The sequence below is a fragment of the Atta colombica genome, unplaced genomic scaffold (genome assembly GCF_001594045.1).
Source record: "Atta colombica isolate Treedump-2 unplaced genomic scaffold, Acol1.0 scaffold264, whole genome shotgun sequence".
Classification (NCBI taxonomy): Eukaryota; Metazoa; Arthropoda; class Insecta; order Hymenoptera; family Formicidae; genus Atta; species Atta colombica.
Genome location: NW_017259364.1, coordinates 33,813 through 45,945, shown reverse-complemented (window position 1 = coordinate 45,945; position 12,133 = coordinate 33,813). Strand labels below are relative to the sequence as shown.

The 12,133-nt window shown below is 28.0% G+C and overlaps 1 protein-coding gene across 1 annotated transcript in view; it reads right to left on the bottom strand.

Annotated features, from left to right (window-relative positions):
* LOC108689278 (intraflagellar transport protein 81 homolog) overlaps positions 1 to 12,133 on the bottom strand; it is a 54,493-nt gene that overhangs the window by 42,053 nt on the left and 307 nt on the right. Inside the window, exons 2-3 of the mRNA XM_018196001.1 lie at positions 8,292 to 8,408; positions 8,149 to 8,208 (exon numbers count right to left, since the gene is read on the bottom strand). Coding sequence (XP_018051490.1) covers positions 8,149 to 8,208; positions 8,292 to 8,408 — 177 coding nt within the window. The remainder of the gene's footprint in view (positions 1 to 8,148; positions 8,209 to 8,291; positions 8,409 to 12,133) is intronic.

Sequence of the window (12,133 nt, the reverse complement as noted above, 5' to 3'; positions counted from 1 at the left end):
TTAAAAAATATTTAATTAATTATTAATATAATTTCTATATTTTATTTATTTATCAAATATATGTAACAATAGATTGAAAAATATATATAATTATTTTAAAAAATGAGTGTCATTATTGATTTTAATCTTTTTATGTAACAAAGTATCTATGATCAGAATCTAGTTCTTGATCTGATCAGAAATTGATTCTGTGAATAAAATAGCTGATTAGAAATTGGTTCCACATTAGTGTAACTTATGGCTATTTTATCTCATTATTAACTTAATTATGGTTATTATATCATTTTTCCAAATCCAACTTAAAGTTTAAATGTTGATTTATCATTTGAAAACAAAGTTTGTATTTTCCTCTTTCATTGCGTTTAAATATTGAAGGCAATATAGAAGTGCTCCTTAATTAATCAGAAACTAGTGCCTTGATGATATTACGTTTATAAAATTTTATTCGTTTCATTTTTGTTGTGTCGCTGTACATGGCATCTGGATTCGAGGATCCACAGAGGATCTCTCTTCGAAAGATAAGAAACAGTTTTGTAATTTTAACTTAGAAATATATTTAGTAACTTTTGCACATTTCATCAGTGGTTTTTTATTACAATTTCACTTAACATTATTCGCTTCGCGGTAGATACTGTTTCAAATTCGGTGAGACAACGGGCAAAGTAACGCGACATCTTTCAAATTTCTGACCGATGATCACATCCGCGATCACTTACATATCTTGATTTTCGGGATAAATAACCTTAGCCCTTTCGTGTTGGCATACCGCTTATCGGACAAGGCCAACTTCCGCGCAAACATCTCGCGTCCACGTTTATAGTTTATTCTCACTCAGAATCTTTTTTTATATTAATTATATTCAATAAATTCGTTTCGGCAATATCTTAGTTTAATTTTTGATCGTTTATATTTTCTAGCATGTTTCCGCAATTGTCACTTATACAATTAACATTTTCATCGTAGAGCAATTAATTGCAGTGTTCAATGTTGACATGAACAATATTAATGTATTAATAAGACATTGCGACTTATTATAATATATTAATGCTACGTAGAAAATAGATTTATTGACATAAAAAGGGATATCTTTTCAGCTATGGTGTGTATGCACATGTATTTGTTTCACGTTTTAATTATAATAAATACAAAATTAAATTAAATATTGATTATTGATATTTTATATTAATACAAATATCAAATTATGTTAATATAAATAACAAACTAACAATAAATTAAAAATTATTGTTTCGTAGGATTGCAAATAAAAAAAGTAAAATAATTCTGTATTTTTCTTTAATTTCTGTCTTGTACTATATTAAAACTGGCTAGCCGAATGCAATAGTCATCTGTTCATGACCTCTTTATTAGAAACTTAAAATTAGAGATAGACATACATAGTGTGAAAATTATAAGTATGTAGTATATAATAAAAGATAGAAGTGTTGAAATTCTTATTGAATCTATGAGTGTGTAGTATAAATGTTTTATTATAAAAATTAAATCAAGTACATCAACACTATAAGAATGACTCAAATTAGTCATAAGCAATAAGTACCTTCTAAAAATGTCCATTGCAATCAGATGCATAATCAATTCAATTCATTGTTGTAAATATTGTAGTTCTTGTTAAAAATTTGTATAGACGTTATGCTTTGAAATACTTATTTACAAATGACTGCATACAAAGAGAAGTGAGACCAAGTGTTATTATAGGAAGAGTTCAATACATTAGCGAGGAAGAGATATTAAGAAGAGGAAAATAATTATAATGTAGAATCATATGCTTTGAATAGTAGTTCTATAAATGTGTAAGAGAGTATGTATTATTATTAATTATAGATAATAATATGTTAATGAAGAAACAATTTTATTTCTCCAAATTTTTTGTACAAACGATGTTACAATTTATATAAAGTATATATATATATATATATATATATACTCTTGCAATAATACTAGTCAATTTATTATTGAAAGAGTAATTAATTACTTATTTGGAGTACTAAAAATACTGAACAGCGATACTTTTAATACTTACCGTAAAAATAAGTAATTAATTATTGTCTTTCAGTATTAAATTCAATATTAAAGTCAATATTAAAATTTTACAGGTATAGCCCATGCATTACTTCTTAATTCATATTCTGTAAATATAAAAATAAATTTATGAAATAATTAACATTATCATATTTCTTTACATTTTTCTCGTGCACAAATAATGATAATTAATTTCCGCCTATCTCAATCTTCGAAAATTTTCTCGTGAGATCTTGGTAATATTATTTCAGCAGAATTTCTTTATTAGTTTCTAATCTTCAAAGAAGTTCTAATAAATAAACGTTCTCGGCCATAAGTTCGAACCATCAATCTTCAGAATCTAATCGTAATAAATGTTGGCATCTTTATAAAGCGACAGATTTCTTTGTCCATTACTGAAAGCTGGAACAGTGTTCTTAACAGTGAAATGAATAAGTTTACATGAGTTATTAGAATATTAACAGTAGGATAAAGTTTAGTTTACATGAATTATAGAATGTTCTTTGTGCATAAACAACATTAAAAAGGATTGATGAATAAATATTAATAATGAAATAAGTACCTTTGTTAAGAATTGATAAAAACACACTTGTACGTTATTTCCATCGAATTTGACAGTATTAACCCTGTACAATTCACAATCAATGCTGTATGTATATAATATTGGCCCACTGCAAGGGGCCAATATTATATACATACAGCATTGATTGTACATACATAGGAGCAAATCTATTTTCTGCATAGTATCGCATTAATAAGACGCAATGTCATGTCAACATTGAACAATGGAATTACTGCTCTACGATGAATATGAAATGAATAAGATTTTATAAACGTAATAATTTCTTTGTTCATATTTTGTTTTTAATTATCCAAAATATTTGTACATTCTTTTATATATCAAAAGTATTTGATTTTTCTGATTTTAGCAATTTAACAAAGTTACTATTATTATTGATACTATTATTATTATTATTATTATTATTATTATTATTATTATTATTATTATTATTATTTAAAAAACTTATTTCAATAATCATTGCTGTACTGATACTGCACTGTGACAAATTGAATTTGTCTTCATCTTATTTTATGCCAACAACATGGTATGAGACGAATACATAGGGAGCGCGTATACATATAGAGACGATTTCGTACATATCTGAAAAAAGATTTTTCGGAACGTGATTTTAATATATATCGTTATTTTCAGCTTAAAATGCTCTTTAATCTTCAACATATAAAAATTAAAAAATTTTTTTAAGTAGGGGTGGGGTAACAATAAATAAATAATTTAATTTAAAAAAATTATTTTATTATTGTTATAAACTACTATTGAAGTCATTCAATTTTCACTTTGGAAAATTTTTTCTATCTTTTATAGTTTTATAGTTTTGAAAATAATTCACTTTGAGAGAAAAAGATCGATTTTTTTCAAGAGAGGTTTTCATCCTTTTAAGATGCGAATATAAAAAATCAGCCAATATAAAAAATACGTATCTTTTATTTTTGTCCATAGAAAAATATACTAAAAGCTCATTTAAATCGAAGAGTTGTGTTGCTTTATGAGATAAATATTAACATTTTATAGAAGATATCCCATTTTAATGTCCCACTCCAAATAATTTTATTTTTGATGTTAGAAAAAAATGTTTCAGACAAAAGTTGTATAGCTTTGAAGAGGACATAAGATGGTGTCATTAGTTTGACCTTGAATAGTTGCTTGAATAGTTGCTTGAAGCACGCGAAGGTTACCTTTAATTTCTTAAATCTAACATCCTACTTTTTATGCACATTTTTATAAATCATTTCGAGAGTTTTTCAAAACACTATAATAAAAATATCTTTTTATAAAATACCTTTTGAGTTATGATGCTTGAAGGTTGCCCAAGGTTTCTGATCGACGGTTAAAACCTTTTAAATGTTATCCAAAATCGTCTTGAATAACAATTGCTGAGATCAAGGTCATTGGATACCTCTTATTTTCTTTTTTGCACTAAAAATTTTTATGCTAAAATGAAAATAAAAAGTACAACCTCCAATAACTTTGATCTTAACAAAAGTTATCCAAGACATTATTCTGAATAACATTCAAGAAGTTTTAGCCATCAGTCGAACACGTTGGATAATGCTAATGTCGGCACATACTGAGACTTTCAAATTTCATAACTCGAAAAGTACGTCATGAAAAAATATTTAATTTAATGTTTTGAGAAATTTTTGAGATAAGCTGTGAGAAAATTAAATGAAAAATGAAGCGTTCCATTTAAGAAATTAAAAATGACCTTCAATTATTTAAGGTCAAATTAAGCACTGTCTTATGTCCCTCTCGAAACCATACAATTTTTGTCTGAAATATTTTTTCTATCTTTCATATTTTTATATCTTTCATATTTTTCATATTTTTCGAAATATTTGCCTGAATCGATTAAGATAAAACACACGGTATATTATGGCCCGTATTCAGAACGCGCTTTTATCAATAAAAGTGCGCTTTTGTCTTTAAAATTCTATATTATGCGTAAATTATAGCATGTTAACACGCTAACATTGTTGCGCGTTTACCTTGGGCCTATACAATACAGTTCTACGAATGATTTTTTTTCATACAGCAAGATATGTTAACCACAATCGTTGATAGTAAATGAAGTAATGACATTAATATTGATAAAGATTAATTTTAAATTTTTGTGCACTCTCTATTGAACCGAACGAAGAGTAGCTAAACGTATGCGCATGAGGTTACAAAGCATAAAAAAGGCGACTATAGTGGAAAGAAATAAGATGAGCCATTGCACCATAATGATGGTGAAGGACATGACTTGTCAACCAATCATGGAAGGTTCATTTTATACGCGCAGATTTCAAGCATTTATAGATGATTATTAATAAAAACACAGTACTGGAAGAAAAAATAACAATGCATATATACATTAATAATATACATTAATAAAAACTGTTAAAATATAAAAATATTAGAAACTTTAACAATATTATTAAACAGAAATGAGATTGCACATTTTTTATTTTTTGACACGAATGTAGGCTACTGCGCATTCATAGAAATAGTTCACCTTGTTTCTTTCCTTGTTTCTTTCGTAAAGGTGACCGCAGGGCATGCTCATATCGCTGTGTTGCGTGTCTAAAACTCTAGATATACCAAAGTAGCGTAAAGATCTTCCATTTGGACTTACTAACGATATAACCATATATCAATAATACTAAGCATTTATTGGATTACTGACAATTAAGTCGCAAATGACATCAAAACAGCCAAGATTGTCAGCAAGAAAGATTGTCAGCATTTTAGCTCAGATCAAAGAATTTTATTATTTTGATATACAGGAAAACTTCTGTAACTTCTACTGTATATAGAACTGTAAGAAGTTAGAGAAGTTCTCTCCATTTTTACATTAGAGGCGGATATTAAAAAGAAATAGCCTGTATTACATATAATGAGAATTTTTGCACAGATGTCAACGCAACTTACTTTAACATTGAAAATTTTTATACACAACGTTATATATATGTTTGGAAATGGAAATGAAGAAGTTAGAGAGCACTGAAGGGAAGTTCTTAGAGACTGTAGAGCTTTAGCTGTGACAGATTTCCTAACCTCAATAGTCATCAACTTTAATATCTCGGTTTGCGGGGCAACGTTTATTTCTGCCGAAGAATCTAAGATTCTTTCATTTCATTCAAAAACGCATCGAAGCCTAATTTCATTAATTTTTGAAGTGATTGGACTAAATCTTAACAAATGAGAAATTATTGAAAAATATTGGAAATTATTCATTGAAGTATTGAATCAAGTTTTGAATTTTTTAAATTCTTTTCTATCCGTAATTCGCTTAAATCAGTAATTATTGATTGGTTATTTACTTTCTGTATCTCATCCAATGTGCATAGAAATGAAACGTGCGATCAATCCGATTGAATCCGTATTTACGTATTGGTAATTTGCTTTTGGTATTTTGCCCAATATTCAACGCAATAAATGTGCGTGAGGCTAATTCATTTAAATTTAATAGTATTGAAGAATTGTCTAATATAGGAGATCAATGTTAGTCACCGATCTCGGCAAGTGATATCGTTGACAAACATGATATGATATACATAAGTCGTTGCTTTCTAAACAAAAATTCCAGTGTGATATACAGAGTATGTAACATTGCGAATCCACAACAACAAGGTAATTTCCAGACAAACTCTAGCCACGACAGTGCAAGTTATATCTGGGAGTCTCGGTTGCCGTGAATCTATAATGTCGTATAGTAAGTCTGTATATAATACTAGAACTCATTCGAAAAGAAACGATTCTGTGATCATCTTGGTACATGCTTTCCTACGATAAATCACTTTCTAGGATTGCAGACTAGCATTTCATTTATGAATCCATTAAAGTTAAATTTATATTATTATATTTATTTAGAGACGTAGAAACGAATTCAGTGTATTCAGTCTCTACAAAATTTAATATCTTTTTCACGGATAACGCGAATTCGAAGACTTGATTCATAATTTATCCAATCCGTACTCGTTTGCTGGGATATAATTACCAGAAATTATCTATTCTTGTTATTCACTGAATATTAAACAAGGATAAACGATGCATCATGTGCACCATGCGTGAAACGAAACGCAGCCCCAATAAACACGTACATTATATGTAACGTATTTGTTAGTTATAATTTTCCACTCAATATAACTGAACATAACATACGTGTTATATATGGTTATATAATTAAGAGAAATTACAACTAACACGTATGTTATATGTAACTTCGTGTTCACTAGATAGAATTTCTATTGAATGAATATTTTCTATAAAATGTATATATAAACTTCTCCATTAGTGTCTTTTTCACAATTATTATCATTTGATCCTGTAGAAAGCTGGCAACGACAAAATTGAACAGAATCATTACTAGTTCAGTAGAAATTCAGATTTCTAATATTGACTATTCGCTCAGAAATACGATTTGACTTTTCACATGAGTGTATCTGGATTGTACTCTGAAAACTTTTGCGTGTTTTAAAATCATCGAAAAAAAAAGTACAACAAAAAATTACAATGTACAAAAGTTACAGTGTAACAACCTCAATGTCTATGACTATATGTACTCTATGTACATATGCTTCACTGAGATTCTATAATGCCTATTTTACAATAGAGTCGCAAGTCATAACCCATAAGAAATTAATCAATCATAGTTGATTATTTTTTTCATATTCAACTGTGATTGACCAATTTCTTACGGCTTATGACTTGCGACTATCATAGAACAGGCATAATAGGATCTCTCAGTTGTCACAGCTGAACTAAATTTGATCGCTTAGCATAAGACTTGTATGCATATTCAAAGTCATGACCGCGGCACGTTCAGATACTATATTTGAATATATGATACTATATTTGACACTTTGCCCTCTCCTTCCACTTTACTGTTCCGTCCCTAATAAAGTTGAAATAATAAACTTGACATGTGCAAAATTGTAGGGTAGATTAATGACAAAATGAGACAGGAAAAAATGTTGAAAATAACTTTTAACGTATAACTTAGTGACAGATAAGAATTTTTTGCCTAATTGCACACCTCAAATATTAGACTTCTTTAAGGAACATGATTATGATAGTTCAAAAAATTATGATTGTAACGATCAAAAAATAAGATCCATTCGGGAAAGATATTTATGTGCTTAAACTTGCATACAAATTTAATCACAAAAAATAAATCTCTTGTTTTCCTTTAGTGAAGATAGAGCTCTTGATTTACTATTATCTGTTTCATAATAATATCTATTTCATAATAATCATAATATTGTACCCTTTCATTAATATACATGTAGCTTTGATATTTTATTCAAATTGTATTGTACAAACATTTGCGATTTTGGACTCAGTGGTGGGTGATATACACCAAATTTTCGGCATTTTACTAAAGAATGACCTTGACTAGCTTTGAGACGATTGTGTAAGTTTTTTTACATTAAACGAACTGTTTTATTATTTTAATTACGTCTGCACGTTTCCTTTGTATCGGAAATAGTTCTGTATGTCTTAGAGCTTATATTGATCCGATTCACTTATATTCGCCGTTTGTTACATACTTCTTTTTCTTTTGCCATTGCTTGTAGATCCGTTGCAAGCTCAACAGCATTTTCAACAATCTGCATAAATAAAAAGAAATTTTATTATTCATGTATAGCAACAAGATTTTTTAAGAGAAAAACACTTTAAGAAAATCACATACTTTTTTACCTATCTCTCTTTCTTTATGAACTGTCTTAAATCTGTCAATGAGAGACAAATACTGTTCATATAAAAGAGACGTTTCCGAATCCCCTAAATACTCGGACGGAATTTCAACCTAATAAAAATAATATTTTTCTTCAATTTATGTTAATTTATTAACCTATTTTTCTAGTAATTATTATGTAATAACATGGACATAGCATATAAATAAAAAACATCCATAAGATATCCTTTAAAAATTTTGGTATATCAATCAAATTTTCGTTTTATGTAATCTTTCAATGAATGTATATCCGTTTGTGAAATTAATAAACGTGATTTAATCTCTATACACAGAGTGAATATCTGATGGAATAAATGAACAATGATGAATAATTGGACTTCGTATAAACGTGAAATAAATGTTTTAAAAGAGCGGTCCGGAATTGTAATTTACGTTGGATATTAGTTATATAGGATGATCTGAAACAATCCAGGTGTCCCTGAAGAGACATATTCCTGACCCAATTCTAACAAGGAGAGGCTCAGACATTGAGAATTTAAAAAAATTTGAAACTTATGATACATGAAATAAGATGCCCTTCTCAACCATAGTCGAGAATTCGATTTTGAAAAATTCCGAGCTGGATATATACACTGAACGTTGAGCAAGTTTCAACTAGTGATCCTTTAATCGGAAACTGGCCATAAGGATTTTGTCAAAGTTCTTCAAGCGAGAGAGGAGTATAAGCAATCTCGGTCCTCCATCAATAGCGATATATATACAACCGATCACAAAAAGGTTGCAACTCCTTTTTTCGATGAGTTTCGGAATGCAGCTTGCTCACTGAGCGATTGATTCTTATTCATGGATTCACAAATAAGAATCAATCGCTCAGTGAGTAAACTACATTCCGAAACTTGTCGAAAAAAAAGTGTTGCAATCTTTCTGAGACCGGCTGTATGCATGATGTATACACGCCGCTATTGGTAGAAGAATGAAATAACCTATACTCCTTTCTTGAAGAAATTTAACGAAATCCTTGGCCAGTCTCTGATTAAAGAGTCTCTAGTTTCAACATATAGCGCTCTTATTTAGTAACTGCTAGAGTTGCGCCAATGTATGTGCTTAATGCTGATTGGCTTCGCCAAGATACGGTATCTTCTTTAAGTGTCCTTAATTAGAAAGAAGATATCGTTAAAGAAAGAAGTGATTAAGACAAGGAATTGCGACACATAGATATTCCAGATATAGGACACAAAATGATGACTTCCAGCTAATTGGCATTTCTCTCTTTATATCCACTCTAATAACTACTGGTTCAAGCTTCTGTCGGCACTTCCTTTTTCCCTTTTTATTTTTATTTTAATAATTTGTTATTTCTATATAAAATAAATCACATTTATAGTAATCAATGGATATTCGATATAAATATTTTCTAAAAAACACACATTTCATTTACAATATAACAAAAATATATGATAAATAAAAGCATACAACAAGAACAGGCAAACATTGAACAAGTTTTTTTTGCGTTAGAATTTTTTTGTGTATTCTCGTTATGTTGATTTCATTTTTTGTTTAATTTTGTAATTTAATTTGAAATTTTTATATATTTTTAAATGTATGTAATCAGGAACCCAAACTTTAAATATTTAATTCATGGGAACACAAGGAAAATTTGGAATAGTAACAAATTTCGCAGATATTCAATGTGATTATTTGGACCCAGGTATTCACTGAATACCTGTGAAATTTGTCACTATTCCAAATTTCCTTGTGTTCCCTGAATTGAATATTTTCGAGAATTTTGGGTTCCTGATTACATTTAAAAATATATAAAAATTTCAAGTTAAATTACAAAATTAAGCAAAAAATGAAATCAACATAACGAGAGCACACAAAAAATAAAACCTAATGCAAAAAAACATGTTAATGTTGCCCACTCTCATTTTATTGATTTTATTTATAATGTTTTCATTACGTTATAAGTAAAATGTGCATTTTTCATAAAAGATTGAATATCCGTTGATTAAATTTGATTGATTTTACATAGAAATAACAAATATTAGGTGTAGTAAAAAGAAATCCATTATTTTTTTATTCAATTTCATGCAAAAATAATGGATTTCTTTTTACTACAACTAAAACAAAAAATTAAAACAAAAAAAAAGAAGGGAAAAAGAAAGTGCTGGTAAAGACTCGAACCAGCGATCCAGCGATTGCTAGACAAGAGCATTGCGCCTTGAGATTCGTTAAATTTACTCAACATTTAGTATATATCCCGCTCGGAATTTTTTAAAGTCGATTTTCTCAACAATGAGAAGCGCATTTTACTGTTTGATCAAAGTAATGTCTGAGTGATACACTTCATGTGCCATAAGTTTCAAATTTTTCAAAATTTTTCAAAAATGTTTTAACGTTTCAAAAATTCTGAGCCTTTCGCTGAACTTGTAAGACAATTTTTATTTCATGATAATTTTGTCTGAGTTTAGTTTTTAAAATACAAGAAGAAATATTTAGTGTATCACGGATCACATAGAAGAGACAGGAGCGACGTTCATGATTAGATGCGGGCGCTTTACACGCTAGGAGCACACTGATCAGACGCATTGATATGTTTATAAAAACACGTTTCTTCTTATCTTTCCCATCACATTCTATCACATTCTTTTTGTCTTTCACATGCTTTAAGTATATTAATTTCGTTAAATTATAAATTAAAATAATGATGAATTAAAATGGATTAAACCTTTTGAGAATCGAATTGTTTTTAAACATTTTTACATGGACAAACTTGTTAGAGAAATGTCCTAAAAGAGCGAAATCAGACAATAATGTGCGATAAGCATTATAAAGTACATTGAATTCTATGAGCATTTCTTACAATTCGATGTACTGAAGTACTTAGATTTAATTGTATGTCAAGAGGCGTTATAATACTATTAAAAGCACGCAATTATTATCTAATTTCTCACTTTTACAAAAAAATTTTTTAACAATTTTATCTACGCTATCGCGCTCGTAGTATTTATTATATACTTATGAGAAATTTTATGAGAAATGCGATCACGTTCTTCTTAGCATTGAAAGAGTTATGAATGTTTAAAACAAAAACGTAAACCAAATATACTTTAAAAGTTTATTATTATTATCTTAATTATAAAATTGTTATTATCTTCTCAATCAGTAGACAATATTTTTGAAAATGTTTTTAAAAATATTTTAAAAACGTTTTTAAAAACATTTTTAAAAATATTAAAAATAATAAAGGGGATAAATCCCCTTTTTTTTATTAACAAAAACATTTATTGTAACATTTAAAGAAACATTTTCTTAACGTTTGAAAAATATTTATTTAATATTTGAAGAAAGATTTTTTAACATTAAAAACACGTATTTAAATTATTTGAACAAAATTAGAAAAAAATAACATGTAGAATTTTTTTTATTTAATTTTTTTTATTGATAGTGTCTAAACATTAGACAACTAATTTTATTAATTAATTATAATCTTTAATTATATTTTAATCTTTTTCACTTACCAGTCGGGTTTTGAACTTGGGATTTCAGAGTTATGAATTTCGTACCTTATCCGTTACGCTTATAACTATCCGACACAGTTCTTCTTGTTCATATATAATATATTTAACGCAATTACATTATATTAACTTCTCTTCCGTGATTATTTTATTATTCTGATACCCGTTTTTTATTAATTTGAACTTTAGAAAATAATATTTTTTACATATTTATAATAAATCAGATAAATGTTAAGTAAATGATTTTTAAATTTGTTTAAATGTATTTTAAATAAATAAATAACAAAAAACAAATATTAAAAAACAAACATTGTTAAA